Source organism: Citrus clementina, unplaced genomic scaffold (genome assembly GCF_000493195.1).
Source record: "Citrus clementina cultivar Clemenules unplaced genomic scaffold, Citrus_clementina_v1.0 scaffold_5, whole genome shotgun sequence".
In the NCBI taxonomy this organism is placed as follows: Eukaryota; Viridiplantae; Streptophyta; class Magnoliopsida; order Sapindales; family Rutaceae; genus Citrus; species Citrus x clementina.
The window spans coordinates 10,699,051-10,718,671 of record NW_006262201.1 but is presented as its reverse complement, the minus strand read 5'-3'; the positions used below and the strand labels follow the sequence as shown (position 1 = coordinate 10,718,671).

Sequence of the window (19,621 nt, the reverse complement as noted above, 5' to 3'; positions counted from 1 at the left end):
TATGGCCATAAAGAATGGGAAAATCAGAAATCATTAACAACGAGAGAAATCATTTTAATCGTAGCCAAACACACACACTAAGAAAATCTAAAATTGAATTTCTCCCAATGAATGTGCCTCTTCACAGCAATTGCACAAGCTAATCCCAGCAGCCTGCGTCATGGAGCTTCTCCCAATGAGTGAGTGAGCCTTGAACAGTTATCACTTAGCTCAAACTAAAATGAAATTATTGTGGACATCTGAATTAAAAATACATGTAAAAGCAGTTTTCTCAAAGCAAGGTCAAGATAAGAGATTAACTCTGCTCCTTATTTACATTAAAAATAACAAACAATGAAAAACAGAGCTAGAGAAGAACTTACCTGTGCATTGAGACCATGTGGGGAATGTGAGATATCTTCTTATATTTGGTTTGAGAAACTCCATCTTCTTCTGAAAGTTCTGACAGTTCCCTAAACCCAGGCCAATACAATTGCAACAGAAACTGCATGCTTTAACCAGCATCTTATCATCTCCTCTTATTTCAAGACAATACTAACTTAATTGCAACACTGCGTGCTTCCACCATTAACCTTTTCAATTTCAACACTTCTTTTGTCCCCCGCCCGATGCCCTTTTAACAATTCTATGAATCAGATAAATCAGCCTTCTTCACAAAACTATGTAAAACTTTTCACGGTGTTCCACACATTCCGGGAATGTGAGATAAGAGATTAACTCTGCTCCTTATTTACATTAAAAATAACAAACAATGAAAAACAGAGCTAGAGAAGAACTTACCTGTGCATTGAGACCATGTGGGGAATGTGAGATATCTTCTTAGATTTGGTTTGAGAAACCCTGCCAATTAAAATTTCGGTCCCCATGTAGCAGAATTTCTTATTTTTCCTTTGTACACAAATGCAGACACTTAAGCAAATTAAGATTTCTTACCTAAAGCAAATTAGGATTTCTTTTGACCCTGCAAGTTACAATTTCAGTCCCCGTGTAATAGGAAAATTTTGTACACATATTTATAGCAAATTAATATTTCATACCTCACAATATTTATCATAACCATCAATCTTTAGAAACCACATGCAGACTTGTTAAACTGTTTATGGCCCAAAATAACAGGAAAATTAGAACAAATTTTTAAGAATGAGCGACTAAATATTTCAATGGCAATTAAAATTACACATCTTGGAAATCTAAAACTCAAGTACTTAGAATGAATGTGCCTCTTCACCGCAATTAAACAAGCTGGGAACTTTAGTGCAAATGCTTTTTCATAGTCTTCAATTGCATAAGTCAGTTAGAATCAATCTTTCTTAATCTTTCAATTCACAGATGAGAGCCTGATAACACAAGGAAACACTGTAAGTGAATTGTCAACTGTGACAAATTTTGGGTAAAATTCATCAACTGTAGTTATCCGCATAACATATAGTGTCAACACCAAATTCCTTCCTGATCCCGGGAACCATTTCAGCCCACAGACGGTTTGCTTTGTCAATATATATCAAGCTTTGTAGCTTTCAAGAAACTGAGAGTGAAAGACCTGGAATTTTCGATAGCAACTCAGGATTCTATATTCAAACTATGATGTTTGATAACTTGCTGATACAAAAGACATTGCCCCAAGCACTTTTTTACAGGAGCTAAATGCAAGCCAGTCACTTCCATTTGTTGCAGTTTTAACGCAAAAAGAAAAAGGGAGAAAAAAAATCTGCAAGATACCGCATGTTCGTGGAAGCAGAGTTGAATAATTACAAAATTACATTCTTGATTGCACAGAAATGATATATAGCAAAACAAGCATAAGGAAATAACAATATAATTTTACATTGTTCAGCTTTTGGTCTACGTCACAGTCAAAGACGTGAAGAAAATTTTACTAAGAAATAAGAGAGTACTAATGTTAAAGAAAAACATTCACTAATCGCTGATATATGCTTAATTTCTCACTCACTCCAAGAACTTTCATTCTCCCATAATTCACTCAAATGAAACTTTCATTGGAAGGTCCTATTATTAAGGCTTTAGCATCACTTCATATGCTCAACAATTCAAATTTGAGGATGTTATTTCACAAAATGGAGGGCTCTATTTGGCTTGTGAACAATCTTTCTCACCATCACCATCATTGCCGTACCAGTAGCACTGAACAATCCTCATTCTGACATTTGCCCCAATTATCTGAGTACACAAGAATCCGAAACAACTGTTAGAAATTTTAATCTTTATATATAGCCAAAATGGTGAATAAGATGATGTACTTGATAACAAAAACCTGATTTAATAAATATTAAGCGGCCGATAACAAGCACAGATTCCCATCGTGTGGGGAAAGCCTTGACAACAGAAGATGGTGCTTTCATTCAAGCAATGATAACTTTCCAAATTCATAAGGTAGCTTAATGCCCTTTTAAGAATATCTGCTCCAGCCTGATAATTATTGATGGAAATTCAAATTCAGAATCATGTTCGTATGAGAGATGAAATGTAATGAGCGACTTGGCCACTATATATGCATTTATCATCTTCAATTTGCTCATCTTTGTCTAGAGTATTGCTTCTGCGTTAACTTAATTAGCGTTGGTTAAAATATTTAGTCACTCATTCTGAATCTTTTCGAATTTTCAAGTTCCTTAGGGCCACAACCAGTTTTTCAGGTCAAATAACCACAAGAAGTAGAAATATACTTTTGTTAGATTTAGAGCATAATTCGTCTGTCAAGTTCTTTTCCATTAGCCTTGTTTCTGTGTGTGCTCAAACGCAATTCCTCAACGCTCAAGATAGTTTCTGCAGACCTGAAAAACTGGTTGTGGCCCTAAGGAACTTGAAAATTCGAAAAGATTCAGAATGAGTGACTAAATATTTTAACCAAAACTAATTAAACATACATGCCCTGAAAATCTGAAACTGAATTACTCAAATGAATATGCCTCTTCACAGCAATTGGTTGAAACTTTACTGCAAAGACTTTTTGAAACCCTTGAAGATGATACTCTACCTGATAACACAAGGAAACACAATCAATATAAGAAGATGATTTTACAAACAAATGAAAGCTTGCGATTATTGGGAGAGCTCTACTCAAATTTAATGAGATATCTCTCAGAAGGGAGAGCTCTAATAATATATAAAGCCAAAAATCTAACACTCATCAAATTGGCTTGTGAACAATTAATCTTCCTTGCCATCATAAATGCCAGGTGTGGTGAACAATCTTCATTCTGACATTTGCCTTAATAAGCTGCTTAGTATCCTTAACCTGATAACTTACACAAACAAAAACAACTTCACTAAAGTTTATTCTTTAAAGGCAAAACAGTAAACAAGATGATATATGCTGATACAAAAAATTGACCTGAGTTATCCTGATGTCAAGAATCACAGAACCTCGTGTGGGCAAAATCATCGCAATATAAGATGCTGAATTCAAGCAACATCTCATCACCTGTAATTTAATTAAGACAATAACTTTCCTCAACTATTAGCCTTCTCAATTTCAATGTATTATTGGCAACTAAATTCATAGGGGATGTAGCTAATTAAATGCCATTTTAACAACATCTTCCCCACCTAACAATTATTTGGAAAATCTAAATGACAATCATGCATTGATGGCATAAAAAATTGGCAACAAAGCTGCCTAGAAAAAGGCTTTAAATTCTTAATGAGACAACGTATTCGAACAAATATGGTGAATGAAGAGCAAAGGCATAACACCTCAAGAAGTAAAGCTCTGTTTCTGTATGTGCTCAAACCAATGGAAACCCATGGAAATGAATTTCAACGAATTAGACATGTCAGCCAAAACAGGTACTCTGTACAAGCAAAGTAAAAGAGAGTTACAAAAAATTTAAGATAATTAAACTTTTAGTCACCATATAATTAATAGAAAACTTTGTACACAATGATTTATATGAGATTAAGATTGTATACCTAAGTTTTAATTGCAAACTAAATATACACAACATGATATTAGCATTAGAAGACTGCACCAAAACGTACCGAATTGAATGTACCTCTTAACGGCCATTGTACATGCATTGAAAGTTTACCGCAAAAGCTGTTTCAAACGTGATGCATCTTAGAGATGCAAGATGAGAAATTGTTAGTACAACTAGCATTGAAACATGTGCGAAAACTGTTAATGGACCTAAATAACTTGAAAATCAGAAAAGATTAGGAATGAGTGACTAAGCCTGCTAATCGCAACTAAACATACAAACCTTGAAAATCCAAAATTGTACTCGATGAATGTGCAATTGCTCGAGCAGGTAAATTTACTGCAAAGGCTCTTACAAACCCTCAAAGATGATACTCTACATACCATGGTAACTTGACTAACAAAAAGAAACACAGTGAATATTAAAGGGCATTATGATAATGCAAATTTGTGCAAATTAACAACTGCGGTTACCTGCATAATAGTGTTAATACCGAATTCCTTCCTCCATGGAAGCATATGATCAGCCCACATGTGCTTTGCTCTGTAGCTTTTGAGTACCTGAAATTGTTATTACAACCAACGGTGAAAATTGGGTGAAAAAATGGTAATATTAGCATAATTGAATTTGCTTATAGAGGATAAACCGATCAAAGAAAAAAACAAGATAGAAATGATTATCTTAGTACCTTAATATCATGCAATAAAAATCACCATGCCTTCCAGGCAGCTATCCATCCTCAATTGAAACAGAGCAGACCTGGCCATCACTTTCTTCTTCAAAGTCCAGCAACTGAACGTTGCACACAACACCACAGTGGAAGTAGTTCCATCACCAGCCTAATCTTTGATTACCCCAATGTTCTCCATAGGGTCTTCAAAGTCAACCTAAAAATAAAATGAAAATGCAATGCATTATTATTAGGGATCTAGTGCTTGAGCTTGCTTTGACATCATGGTATTAGCAAATTCTGATATAGCCAAAATGGTGAATAAGATGATGTACTTGATAAGAAAAACCTGATTTAACAAATAATTAAGAAGCCGGTAACAATCACATAATCTCATCATGTGGGGATTGCCTTGGCAACAGAAGATGGTGCTTTCATTCAAGCAATAGCAACTTTCCAATTTCACAAGGTAGTTTAATGGCCCTTTTAAGAACATTTGTACCAGCCTAACAATTATTCATGGAAATTAAAATTCAGAATCATATTAGATTGAGAGATGAAATATAATAAGCGATTTGGCCGCCATATATGCATTTATCACCTTCAATTTGCTCATTTTTGTCTAGAGTATTGCTTCTGCATTAACTTAATTAGCTTGCAAGCCACCTACAAATGGTTTTAAATAATGTGTGAGAGTGTGAATTCGAACGAATTAATCAAATATGCTGACAGGAGAAACAAAAGTAAATAACCACAAGAAGTAGAAATATACTTTTGTTATATTCAGAGCATCTTCTTGCGTCAAGTTCTTTTCCTTTAGCTCTGTTTCTGTTTGTGCTCAAACACAATGGCTCAAGGGTCAAGATAATTTTATGACCATCAATCTTTTTGCAGCCACATGCAGACTTGAAAAACAGGTCGTGGCCCTAAGGAACTTGAAAATTAGAAAAGATTCAGAATGAGTGACTAAATATTATCATCGAAACTAATTAAACATACACGCCTAGAAAATCTGAAACTGAACTTCTCAAATGTATATGCCTCTTCGCAGCAATTGCTTGTGGTGGAAACTTTACTGCAAGGACTTTCTCAAACCCTTGAAGATCACACTCTACCTGATAACAAAGAAACACAGTCAATATACGAAGATGATTTTACTAACAAGTGAGTGCTTACACATATTGGAAGGATAATGATTACTCATAACCCAAATCCCCAACACTCCCTAATATCTCACTCAAGTGAGTTCGAGCTCCCAGAATTCACTACTGTGAAACTCTTACAACAAAATTCCCTTCAAAGATTCTCTACTCAAATTTGATGATGATGTCCCTCGAAAGGAGGCAAAAAATCTAACACTGATCAAATTGGCTTGTGAACAATTAATCTTCCTGGCGATCATGCATACCAGCTGTGGTGAGCAATCTTCATTCTGACATTTGCCTTAATAAGCGGCTTAGTATCCTTAACCTGATAACTTACACAAACAAAAACAACTTGATTAAAGTTTAATATTTAGAGGCAGAACAGTAAAGAAGATGATATATATTGCTACTAAAATTTGACCTGTGTTATCCTGACGTCAAGAATCACAGCATCTCATGTGGGTAGAATCTTTGCAGTACAAGATGCTTGCAAAATTGAAGCAGCATCTTATCACCTGTAATTTAATTAAGACAATAACTTTCCCCAACCATTTCAATGCATTATTGGCAACTAAATTCAGAGGGTGCTAATTAAATAGCCTTTGAACAATATATTCTAATTCTTCTCCAATCTAACAATTATTTGGAAAATCTAAATTACAATCATGCATCGATGGCATCAAAATTTGGCTACAAAGCAGCCTGGAAAAGGCTTTACTCTCTGAATGAGAGCATGAATTCGAAACAAATATCATGAATGAAGAAACAAAGGCATAATACCACAAAAAGTAAAACTTTTTCCCAGGGCTCTCTGTTTCTGTTTGAACTAAAACCAATGGAAACCGATGGAAATGAATTTCTAGGAATTCGACATATCAGCCAAAACAGGTACTCTGTACAAGCAAAGTAAAATAGGGTTACAAAAAATTTTAAGATTGATATGATAATTAAAATTTCAGTCACCATATAATTAATAGAAAACTTTGGACACAATGATTTATTGCATATTAAGATTGCTATATAAAATATAATATTAGTATTAGGAGACCGCACCAAAGCATACCGAATTGAATGTGCCTTTTCACAGCCATTTTACAAGCTTTGAAGCTTCACCACAAATGCTTTTTCCAACCCGTGAACATGGTGCACCCGAGAGATGCAAGCTATGAAATTGTTACTACGGCAAGCGTTGGAACATTTGTTAAAAAAGGAAGTTTATGAAAATACGCCTTTGGATACCAGTCTTCAGGAATCAATTCATCCGTAATAACAATTTTCAAGAAGTATCAACTGCTTTAAGCTCATCGACATCACAAAGATCTTCAACTAAAATAGAGCAGATCCGGCCATCACTATCCCTTCTACTGCTCTTTTCCTTTAGAGAATGATTGAATTACAGAATGCGTGTAAGGCATTCTTACTCAAGGTCCAATGATCAAACCTTGCACTATAACAACAGAGGTAGTAGTTTCTTCACCAGCCAAATCCTTGGTCTCAGGAATGTCCTCAACAGAGTAGTCGAAATCAACCTAAAAATTAAGAATGAGTTGGAAAACTGTTTATGGCCCTAAAGAACTTGAAAATCAGAAAAGATTAAGAATGAGTGACTAAACATTTTAATCGCAACTAAACATACAAACCTTGAAAATCTAACTTTGAAGTACTCTTGAATGAATGAGCAATTGCAAGAGCTGGTGACAACTAAGGTTACTGTGAAGTCTCTTACAAATCCTTAAAGATGATACTTTACATGCCACGATAACCTGATAACACATAGGAACACAATAAACATTAAAGTGTATTATGACAATGCAAATTTGTGGAAATTATCGGCTGTGGTTACCTGGACAATATTGCCAACACCAAACTCCTTCCTCAATTGAAACATATGATCAGCCCACAAATGCTTTGCTTTGTAGCTTTTGAGAGCCTGAAATTGTTATCACAACCAACAGTGAAAATTGGGTGAAAAAATTGATAATATTAGCATAATTCCATATGTTTATATAGGATAAACCGATCAAAGAATGAAAAAAGATAGAAACAGAGCAGACCCAGCCATCACTTTCTTCTTCAAAGTCGCACAATAACCACAGTGGTAGTCGTTCCACTGCCAGCCTAATCCTTGGTCACCCCAATGTTCACCATGAAGTATTCAAAGTCAACCTAAAAATAAATAAAAATGCAATGCAGGTGGAAATGAAAATTCTATAAATTAAATAAAATAAAAATGCAATGCTTGAGCTTGAGCTTGCTTTAGCATCATCGTAATAGTAAATTTTGATATATCTTTACTTCTCTGTTCTTGTTTATTCACAACAAGATATGAATAGAAGAAGATGGAAATGAAATTCTATAAAATAAAGCAAGTGAATTACCAACAGAACATTTTAGCAATCCTTTGGCTACACTTTTCATTTTCTTAGCATACTCTCCTGCCTGCATCATTAAAACCAAATTAGATTGGACCTGCGAATTACTAGTGTAGTTCTGACATTTCCTCAAATCCCTGGTGAACATAATTACACTCGTATGAAATAAAACAAAGTGGGCTAATGTACTACTAAAAACAATTACACAATTACTTTAAAGAATTAATGTCACGTATATTATATATAAAAAAATACTATTATCATTATATAAGATAAAATTGACAATTTAGTTTTCAACATTACTGCAAACGTATCACAGAGATTTTGTTACACATAACAAATTTTCGTACATAAAAAAATAAATTACATTGCATGAAATTTTACAAAAGAGCACATATTTTTTAAAAGTAAATAAATATAGAAATTTCAACAAACTACACTTGTATTTTTTTTTATTTAATCTTTAGAAAACAAGTTTAACAGATTTGATAACTAGGAAGTTTTACGTATTTATACCATGATTGATTCTATATAGAATTTTAATTCAAAACAGGTGCTCTGTACAAGCAAAGTAAAAGAGAGTTACAAAAAATGTTAAGATAATTAAACTTTTAATCACCATATAATTAATAGAAAACTTTGTACACAATGATTTATTGGAGATTAAGATTGTATACCTAAGTTTTAATTTCAAACTAAATATACAAGATGCTTGCAAAATTGAAGCAGCATCTTGTGTGGTTTTTTAGTTTTGATTACTTGTGAGACTTCCTATTGATTAAGGAAAACAAATATGATGAATGAAGAAATAAAGGTTGATTGATGGTTTTTTAGTTTTGATTACTTGTGAGACTTCCTATTGAATTAATAAGTAGTGTGGTTTGGAATAGAGGAGAGAAATTACCGGTGGGTGATAGTAATTGCAACCATTCGAGAATTTACCACTCGATGTGGGGAATGTGAGATATCTTATGCCAGTCTTCTCCTTTCCCCTCTCTATAACGGTTTTCCAGAAGAGGACATCTGTCAATAGTCAATTCCTGCAGCGTCGTTGTTTGAAGGAGGTAATCCGGCAGCACCTTTAATTTGGGGCAATACTCAATTTCCAAGGAAGAAAGACGTGGTATGTCTGTTCTCCTGCGATCTTCTAGAATGGGCAGTTCTTCTAGAAGATCACAATAACAAATACTCAGTTCCTGCAGTGCCGTCGTTTGAAGAAGGCAATTCGGCAGCACCTTTAATCTGGGGCAAGACCAAATCGTCAAGGAAGAAAGACGTGGCATGATGGAGATGTTTTCCTTCCTCGTAATCCTGTAATTCCACTCTTCCAATTCTTCCATGTCCCAAATTTTGAGAGATTTCAATTTGGGGAAGGCAGTAACTGATGATGATGCTGAAGATGAAGACGGCTCATCCTCACTGCTTTCTTCTATTCCCAAAAACTCATTACCCACTCTTTTTACACTTTTCAAGTACCTTAGTTGGAGTTTTTCCAGAGGCAATTTTCCCAAAGGAGGCAAATGCTCACAGTTAAAACACGAGGAAAGATATAAATTCCTTAGATTGGTTAGTGAAGTCAACCATTTGGGAAAAATGTTGCCTCAGTAGGATTCAATCTCTAATTTCTCTAAATTCACAGGCGGTTGTAAGGCTTCAAGAAGTTGTTCATCTTTCTCATTCTTCCTCCTCCCTTCTTCGCCTTCCCCACCTCCATCTTCATCCTCTTCTCCACCAAACTGAAGACCCAAACGAAACTCAAGATGCAAACGAAGGAGGTTTTTCTTATTGTAAAGTTGTGGCCTCTCAGCCTCATCTACATGCGATACATTACTCAGCCCTTCTACTCTACATTCACGAAGGAGTTGAAGATTTTTCAGAGATTCAAGCCTACACGTGCTGCCGCCATCAACACCTCCACCCACAACAAACTTTTCTAATGTTCGAAGATTGGTCAATCTGGAAATTCCTATTGGCATGTACTCCAACGAATAAGTTCTATCATTAAGTAAACTTCTCATGTTCATTAACTTCCCAATCCCCGCAGGCAATTCTCTAAGATATTCGCACCCCCTAATATCTAACTTTTGTAAATTATATAATTCACACAAAGTCTCAGGTAGACTCTCTATGCCTAATTCAGACAAATTAACATATTTTAAATGTATCAATTTTCCAATATTTTCTGGAATTTCTCTAATCAAATTTGAGTAGGACGATTGGCTTATAACTAATGCCCTTAAACACGCCAATTTACTAAATAACTCCAGAAGGACGCTACTATTAAGAGACGGATTGGAAGGACTTTCATCATTAATTAGGATGGTACGCAATCTATCAAATTCAAAAAAGGACGTAGGAAATGAAGCTCCTCCTTGAAAATTTAACCCTAAGTGACGGACTTTCCCACCAAAAGAGTTTATGACTGATTCTTTGTTATCATCAATTTCTAGCCACAAACATTCTTTGCTACTTACAAATTGAGCAAAATCATGTACTATGTCATGCATCTTGCAACTCATAATATCCTCATCGTCATCATCTTTTTCAAACTCTTGAAAGAAAGAGCGTGTTGCTAAGATGTTGAAATACTCTTCTCCAATCATCTCCATTTCTTCGTCTTCATCTGCATTAAGGTAACCTTGAGCCATCCATAGATTAATCAATTCCCTTTTATTCATATTGTAGTCTTTTGGAAAGACAGCACAATATGAGAAACACCGTTTTACCATAGAATTGGAGGGTAAATCGTTATAACTCAACAACAAAGGAGCTAAAAGACCTTGCCCAATCTCTTCTAATTTCCACATTTCACTATCTAACATTCTTTGCGACTCTTTTACTGTAATTTTAGAGCGCAAGAGATTCCCTATTACCTTTGCAGCAAGAGGCAGGCCTTTGCACTTGCATGCAATTTGTCGCCCGATTGGTTCTAATTTTTCATGATCATCAACAGAACGACGGAAGAATGCTAACCGCTCGAGCAACGACCAGCATTCCTCTTCAGCCAACTCCTTGACAGGGATAATATCTATTGATCCCAACTGTAGTGCAACTGACCTATCACGTGTGGTAATTAGAATTTTACTTTCATGGTGGCCATTCTTTAGACAAGAAAAGAATGGGTCCCATTTTTTGTAATCTCCATCCCACACATCATCTAAAACAAGAAAAAATTTCTTCCCCGTAATATATTCCTGAATCTGTTTCATAAGAGATTGGAATTCACTTAAACTAGAAGCTGACACGCCTAGACCTTCAATGATTGCTTTGGCGACCCTAATCTCCTCAAAAGTGTCTGATACACACACCCATATAACTTTTTCAAAATTTCTTTTCACCTCATCATTATTATAGGCCAGTTGTGCAAGAGTGGTTTTACCTATACCCCCTAACCCAACTAGTGAGATGACATGAAGGCCTTCTTGTTGTTCACTACTTTCACACAACAACTTGCTTAAGAGCTTATTTTTCTCATCATCTCTACCAAAAACCTTCCTCTCATCAATCAAGGAGGTGGTTCGCACTCGCTCTGGTTTCTTAACATTGTTACTCACATTCTCAACAAATTTGAAACTATCTTTTTGTCTGGCAATATCATCTAGCCTTTTACTGATTTCTCTAATCTTGACAGCAATATCATGACGAAGACTGAGTTTTTTGAAACAACCAAAGCAGTTTGAGGCAGCAGGAAAGAAGGAACATACCTTCGTCAAAAAAGTAACAAAAGCACTGTCGTTATCATCATCATCATCATCGCCGCCCTCATCAAGCTGCAATTTCCGTGTTTCAGTGATCCACTCTTCCAACACATCTTCCATGTCGTAGGATGCGTCTCTGAGCTGATCCAGCCAAAAAGTAACAGCTTTGTCCTGCTTCATTTGCCTCTGCTCTGCATCTTCCAGCACAGCTTGAATGGCTTGAAGATTGGTGGTAAGCTTTCCCACTTCTTGTTCGACATCCGTCACAAGCCTCCACTTTTCTTTCACCTGATCTTGAGCAATGGATTTCAGCTGGTCCAGGAGAGAGGAAACGAGCGCATGAGCCATTCTGATATTAGATCAAATGGTAAATGATGCAATTGCTTTTCTTGGTGCTAAAATGCTCAGAGGAAAGTAGGTTTTATGTATTCTGTGAGAATGTTCATTCAAGCATGTTTGCATTCTTCTTATACCATAGGAGTTATTTAATTTTGTGCTGCAAATTGAAGGAGTCCCCACAGGAGTCACCGTTGTGGGCTAGCTTTCTTCGGATGACACAGCATCAGTGTTGAATTAACTGATGAAGCTGAACCTCATGCAACTCACGTTGGAGTGCCAGCTGGAATCAAGCCAGCTGTAAATCCAGTAGCTAGTCTAGGAGTGAAAGTGAAAGGTGCACGTGAGAAGCTGGAAAACTCCAGATGGCAAAACTGTTATGAAGAGATTCCCATGCTGTTAGATGTGGCTGGAATTAGTTAACAAATTAGCTCTTGTTAATTGTGTTCAAGATTAGTTACATCAGCAATTATTATTTTAGTAGTTAGATTGCTTAGCTGTAACTGACGTGATTAGCAAGCATTAGATTCTACTATAAATACTGAGCTAAGCTCATTTCTGTAATTAGTTGTTGTGATAATAAAACAGTTCCAGATCTTCATCTTTTTCCCTTGATCCTCAAATTCCAACTTGGTATCAGAGCTAGTTGATACAATGGCTAGCAATGAATTTCAAACTACAAGCACTCGAGCTTCGAGCTCAACTGCAAATCCAATCACAAACTCAATCAACAACTCATCGATTAACTCTTTGATCTTCAACACTCCAATCAAGCTCACAAACAACAATTACCTGCTATGGCGATCTCAAGTTATTGCCACAATCAATGCAAACGAACTGGAAGATCTAATTGACAACACTAAGAATCCTCCAAGCCGAATGGTTGTAAATGTCGATAATGACCAAACTGTGATCACCGTGGTCAATCCACAGTTCCAGATCTGGAGAAAAGTTGATCAACAACTCATGAGCTGGCTGCTTTCAACTCTGAGTGAAGAAGTGTTAAGTGCAGTTGTTGGAGCAAGCTCATCTCTAGAGGTATGGCAAACACTTTCTGGACAGTTTGGTGCCAGGTCTCGATCAAGAGTTCTTCACTTAAGAACTCAGATCCAGACAACTAGAAAGGGATCTTTAAATGTTCATGAGTATTATACTAAGATGAAGATGAATTTAGATGCACTTAGAGCTGCTGGTAATCATATGAGTAATGATGACTTTGTATTGTGTCTACTTGCTGGTCTTGGACCCGAGTATGACTCAATTGTTGCTACAATCAATGCTAAGTCAGAAAGCATAACTCCATCAGAGGTTTATGGCATGCTGTTGAGTCAAGAAAATAGGATTGAACATCAGAACTCTGTCAGTGGTTCAGATTATCAAGCAAACATTGCTTATTACAGAGGAAACCAGAGGAGGAATTGGCAATCGAATTTCAACAACTCTGGAAATGCTTCTTATCAGAGTGGAAGGCAATATGGAACTAATTCTGGTGGTGGAAACTTTAATCCAACTCAAGAGAAGATGAAAGGGAAAGCTCCAGCTGATGAAGAAATACCTAAAGGACCATGTCAGATATGCTCCAGGAAGAATCATACTGCTGTAACCTGCTGGTATAGGTTTAAGAAAAACTATGTGCCTAATTTTGCAGGAAACAAAAGGAGTGCTTATGTGGCTGAAGGTGCAGAAGCTAAAAGTGGAGGCTGGTATCTTGACAGTGGAGCTACAGATCATGTCACCAATGATCTCAACAACTTAAGCATAAGTTCTGAATACAAAGGTAATCATCAGCTTGCAGTAGGTAATGGCTCTAAGCTTGAAATTGTTTCTGTTGGTTATACATTGCTTGGCACACTTGAACCTGATATCCAGAAACACATTAAACTAAACCACATTCTCTATGTACCGCAAATAACCAAGAATCTCATCAGCATATCAAAACTCTTGTATGATAACAATATATGTATTGAATTTAACAAAACATATTGTGTTGTTAAGGACAAGAGAAGGGGGATTGTTCTCATGAAAGGTGTGGCTAAAGATGGACTGTACAAGCTGCTGAACTTGCCTCTAAATCACTCTCAAGTCAAGTCTATTATGTTGTCTTCTAATTCATGTTCTAGTTTGTTTTCTATTTGTAAGATAAATAAACCAGAGTCTATGATGTCAATTGTTTCTAAAGAACTCTGTACAAGCTGTAAATATCAAAGAATCAACAAAACTCTTGATCTTTGGCACATGAGATTAGGTCATCCAAATTCTTCTGATCTTAGAAAAACCCTGTCAGCTTGTAATATTTCATTTGGGAATAAAATGCCTGAGTTGTCTTTTTGCAAAGCTTGTCAATATGGAAAGATGCACAGATTATCCTTTAAAAGTAGTGAATCAAAATCATCTACTGCCCTTGAGATAATTCATAGTGATCTTTGGGGTCCAGCACCAACCATCTCAAATCAGGGGTTCAAATATTATATTGCTTTCATTGATGACAAAACAAACTACACCTGGATTTATGGGTTAGCTAATAAGTCTCAAGCACTGTCAGCCTTCATTGCTTTTAAAAACCAAATTGAGAAAAGTTTAGAGCTGAAAATCAAAACAATTCAGTGTGACATGGGGGGAGAATACAAAGCTTTTGAACCTTACCTCAGAAATGAAGGGATAGCTATAAGATATTCCTGCCCTTATACACACCACCAAAATGGGAAAGCTGAGAGAAAACACAGACACCTTGTTGAAACTGGACTCACACTTCTTGCTCAGGCTGATATACCTCTTAGGTTTTGGTGGGAAGCATTCTACAATGCTACTTATCTTATCAACCGTATCAGTACACCTACATTGAATCATAAAACACCTTTTGAGGCTCTTTATTCCAAGAAACCAAGCTACTCTCAAATCAAGATATTTGGTTGTGAGTGTTACCCTTTCTTAAGGCCATACAACAAACATAAGCTTGATTTTCATACTTCTAAATGTGTTAATTTAGGTGTCAGTAAACTGCACAAGGGTTACTTGTGTTTGAATCCAAATGGCAGAATTTATATTGCTGCTCATGTTAACTTCAATGAGGATTCTTTTCCTTTCAAAAATGATTCAAATTTCATGACCCCTGAGTCCACTCATACACCAGAACCAATAAACACATTTAGTAAGTTCCTTTCAATATCATTTCCTGCAGCAACCCAAAATCATGAGGCAACAGCAGCAAGTACAAGTTCATTGGATGACACAACTAGCTCAGATAATCTTCCTAATGAACATAATCCTGACAACAACATTGATCAAATAAATTCAATATATGAAAGTGAAAACAACACACATGAATATACTCAAACCTCTTTTCTTTCTGAACCAAACAACCAAATTCCAGAATCATCTCAGCCTACACATCAACCTAGACCTTCACATCCTATGACAACTCGAGCTAAAAATGGCATATTCAAACCAAAAGTTTACAACACTGAAAAGTCCCTGTCCCTTGACACACCTTCAAGTGTAGCTGATGCTTTGAATAACCACAAATGGAAACAAGCAATGCAGGAAGAGTTCAATGCCTTGATGAGAAATCAGACTTGGTACTTAGTTCCTCCAGAACAAAATATAAAGCTTGTTGGGAACAAATGGATTTATCGAGTCAAACAGAATTCAGATGGATCAATCAACAAATACAAAGCTCGGTTGGTAGCTAAGGGGTTTCTACAAACAGAAGGGGTTGATTACCAAGAAACCTTCAGTCCAGTTGTTAAAGCAGCAACAATAAGGATTGTACTAAGTCTAGCTGTTATAAACAACTGGAAGCTGAGACAAGTAGATATCAACAATGCATTTCTCAATGGAGAGCTCAGTGAAACTGTTTACATGCCTCAGCCAGAAGGGTTTGAAAATTCAGAACATCCTAACTATGTATGCAAGCTGAAGAAGGCCCTCTATGGATTGAAGCAAGCACCAAGAGCTTGGTTTGATAAACTCAGATCAGTTCTTGAGTCTTGGCAGTTTACTAGAACCAGGTCAGACACATCCTTATTCTTTAAGAGAAGTGGAAATGATATGATCATGTTGCTGATTTATGTAGATGATATAATAGTGACTGGAAATAATAATGCTGAAATAGAACAGCTTATCAGCAACCTCAGCAGCACATTTGCTCTTAAGGATTTGGGAAATCTCAATTTCTTTCTTGGTATTGAAGTTATTAGAAATGATGAAACTTTGGTATTATCCCAGTCAAAGTATATAAAAGATCTCCTTGCCAAGTTTGATTTGAAAGAATGCAAGGGAACTGATACTCCTCTGGCCACAACAGAAAAACTGAGCAAAAACATGGGTGAAGTCTTCACTGATGCAACTCAATACAGAAAAGCTATTGGAGGATTACAATATGCAGTCTTAACAAGGCCCGAAATAGCATATGCTGTAAACAAGTTAAGTCAATTCATGGCAAATCCTTTACAACCTCATTGGATTGCTTGTAAACGTGTACTGAGATATCTTAAGGAAACCATAAACTATGGTTTGACTTTCAAGAGATCTGATTTTGTCGACCTTGTGATATATACTGATGCAGACTGGGGAAGTGATATTGATGACAGGAGATCTACTAGTGGCTATTGTGTATTCTTAGGTGATAACTTGATCAGCTGGAGTTCAAAGAAGCAGAGCATAATTTCCAAATCGTCAGCAGAATCAGAATACAGAGCTATGGCACTGGCTTGTTCAGAATTAACTTGGATCTGCTCAATTCTTAAAGAACTGGACATCAGATTTCAGAACACTCCACTGCTGCTAAGTGATAGCACAAGTGCAGCAGCTATAGCTACAAATCCAGTAATGCATTCTAAGACAAAACACATTGAAATAGACATTCACTTTGTAAGAGACAAAGTCGAAAGGAAAGAAGTTGAAATTGCATTTGTGTCTACAAATGATCAAGTTGCTGATATATTAACTAAACCTCTTACTTATCCCAAGTTCAGCTTCTTCAGAAGCAAACTTAAAGTCTTCCCAAAAGACTTAAGTTTGAGAAGGGGTGTTGAATTAACTGATGAAGCTGAACCTCATGCAACTCACGTTGGAGTGCCAGCTGGAATCAAGCCAGCTGTAAATCCAGTAGCTAGTCTAGGAGTGAAAGTGAAAGGTGCACGTGAGAAGCTGGAAAACTCCAGATGGCAAAACTGTTATGAAGAGATTCCCATGCTGTTAGATGTGGCTGGAATTAGTTAACAAATTAGCTCTTGTTAATTGTGTTCAAGATTAGTTACATCAGCAATTATTATTTTAGTAGTTAGATTGCTTAGCTGTAACTGACGTGATTAGCAAGCATTAGATTCTACTATAAATACTGAGCTAAGCTCATTTCTGTAATTAGTTGTTGTGATAATAAAACAGTTCCAGATCTTCATCTTTTTCCCTTGATCCTCAAATTCCAACTATCAGCACTTGTAAAACTTCTTACATTTGTATTTAGTTACTTGCTGCTCTTAAGATAATTAGTAACAAAATATTTGTAAACTGCAACAAAAAGCTCAGTGCAATCTATCTATGAATCTTGTGAATTCACATTTAATACAGTCGATTTAAAATAGTCACAAATTTTTTATTATAAATATTAGTATATTTTTAATGGTATAATATATATCGATGAAACTATATAGAGTAATTTCGCCTAATTGTATAAATTCATTATTAATATCATCACAAATTTGTATTTGGTCGGGACCGTGCGAGTGAAATTTTTGATAAAATCATCTCCTGACAATTTATTTATTATATTTTTCAATTTAGCTTTAACGTATGGATCCATTCCTTTTATTATCAGGTAGGCCAAAGCCATTTGGACATTTGAAAAAGTATGTGATTCCGTTTTAGTCTATTAGGTCACGACAAAAAGAGAATTGGAAAAATATAACATTCTCAAATTAATTTGTAGTGGAAAAGAGAAAAAATAAAACAAAAGTTGGAAAAGGAAGAAAAGATAACATTCTCAAATTAATTTGATTGCGCAATGTTTGGTAGGCGATTGCGACTTCATCGATATCGGATCATTTTAAACAGTAATTATTTTTTTCTTTTATTTAATTAAGAAAAGGAAGAAAAGATAGCATAAGTTATGATTATTGTGAATTTTCCATCCCCTATATAAATTCTTAGATTTATTTAAATTGTGAGTCATAGAAGTATATTACCTAAATTATTTTATCAGGCCATGTTCGGATATTAGGAGTAAGTACGGAATTGGACTAATTTTATGATTATATATTTATCTCATATTTGGTAAGTTTAATTGAATTGGATTTAGGAACTAAATTTAAATTTAATCCTAAAATTATGGAATTGATAATCCTAATTTACGCATAGCTTTAGTTGGGATAAAATTAAAGAAAAAAAATTATCTATTTATGAGACTTTAATTTACATCATTATCGTTTATTTATGCTTAATATTTATTTATTTATTTTTTAATTTACAATTTACTTAAAATTTATATTTATCTATTATCTATCGTTTGATTAAATTGGAACTTTACTTCAACTAACTCTTGAGATTAATTTTTCATTACTTGCGTCTTTGATAATTTGCCAATAAAATTAACCATTTAATAATTTCTTGCATTATTGATTGTATTAAATTTAATAATCACTAATATAATATTAAAAATAATCATAAAAATTAATAATACCATCAATTAATTGATTTTATATACTTTTTTAAATATTTGATAAGAATTTGACAAAAATTAATTAAGGATTTAAATTTTTATTCATTTTTTATTTATTTATTTTATCATGAATACCCAATATCTTACAATATAATTAATTTTCTTATTCAGACTACTAGCATCAGCTCCCGTAAAATTTCTTACATTATAAGCAACAAAATAGTTACAAACTACAACAAAAGGCTTAGATCAATCCACCGATGAACCTTCTGAAGTTATATATAATATATTAACTGTTGATCTAGAATAATCTTAGTGGATAGATTTTTTTAATTATAAAATATCAATAAATTTTTTATCGTTTAATAGATATTGATGAAATTATATGGAGTAATTTCGCCCAATCAAATTAATCCATTATGAATTTCAGCACAAATTTGCATGTGGTCTGGACCGTGCAAGTGAAATTTTTTTATTATATTTTTCAACTGGCCGACAACATCTTTTTGTCAGGTAGGCAAAAGCAAAAGCCATTATCTCATTAATTGATTTGGTCATTTGAGAATGTAACTCTATTATGCCGTGAAAAACTCCAAGGATCTAATTTAGAGAGCGACTCAAATAATGGTAATTAGTAATTTATTACATCTGCAGTTAGATGGATACTTTGTTTGAGAAAAAAATAAAATCAGTTTTATAATGATTTTAATTACAATAAATATCATGCTGTGATCTATGACTTGTCTGATATTACAAAGAGAATATGTGAAAGATAACTAAGTAATAAAATTACAATAAATATCATCA

General features: G+C 34.9%; 1 protein-coding gene and 3 long non-coding RNA genes across 5 annotated transcripts; all 4 read right to left on the bottom strand.

Annotated features, from left to right (window-relative positions):
- Positions 1–2,716: 2,716 nt before the first annotated feature.
- On the bottom strand, positions 2,717–3,433 carry LOC112098317. The gene is made up of 4 exons (XR_002905443.1): positions 3,353–3,433; positions 3,144–3,256; positions 2,914–2,995; positions 2,717–2,820 (listed from the first exon to the last, which is right to left on the bottom strand). It is a non-coding gene; the product is annotated as an uncharacterized LOC112098317 (long non-coding RNA).
- Positions 3,434–5,225: 1,792 nt separating this feature from the next.
- On the bottom strand, positions 5,226–5,752 carry LOC112098319. The gene is made up of 3 exons (XR_002905445.1): positions 5,633–5,752; positions 5,381–5,542; positions 5,226–5,274 (listed from the first exon to the last, which is right to left on the bottom strand). It is a non-coding gene; the product is annotated as an uncharacterized LOC112098319 (long non-coding RNA).
- Positions 5,753–7,275, bottom strand: LOC112098320. Of its 2 annotated transcripts, none has more exons than XR_002905446.1 (3): positions 6,817–7,275; positions 6,175–6,268; positions 5,753–6,078 (listed from the first exon to the last, which is right to left on the bottom strand). It is a non-coding gene; the product is annotated as an uncharacterized LOC112098320 (long non-coding RNA). The 2 variants fall into 2 exon arrangements; XR_002905447.1 differs by lacking the exon at positions 6,817–7,275 and adding an exon at positions 6,534–6,631.
- A 1,788-nt stretch (positions 7,276–9,063) lies between these two features.
- On the bottom strand, positions 9,064–12,171 carry LOC112097915 (disease resistance protein RGA2-like). The gene is made up of 2 exons (XM_024183504.1): positions 9,763–12,171; positions 9,064–9,648 (listed from the first exon to the last, which is right to left on the bottom strand). The coding sequence occupies exons 1-2, from the start codon at positions 12,169–12,171 to the stop codon at positions 9,064–9,066; spliced, it is 2,994 nt and encodes a 997-aa protein (XP_024039272.1).
- Between the last annotated feature and the right edge of the window lie 7,450 nt (positions 12,172–19,621).

Excerpts from the sequence above, each read along its gene's own strand:
- LOC112097915 (XM_024183504.1), bottom strand. The coding sequence starts at position 12,171 with ATGGCTCATGCGCTCGTTTCCTCTCTCCTGGACCAGCTGAAATCCATT. Across the intron at positions 9,649-9,762 it reads TTGAAGCCTTACAACCGCCT|CATTTGCCTCCTTTGGGAAA; the intron begins GTGAATTTAGAG and ends TTTAACTGTGAG.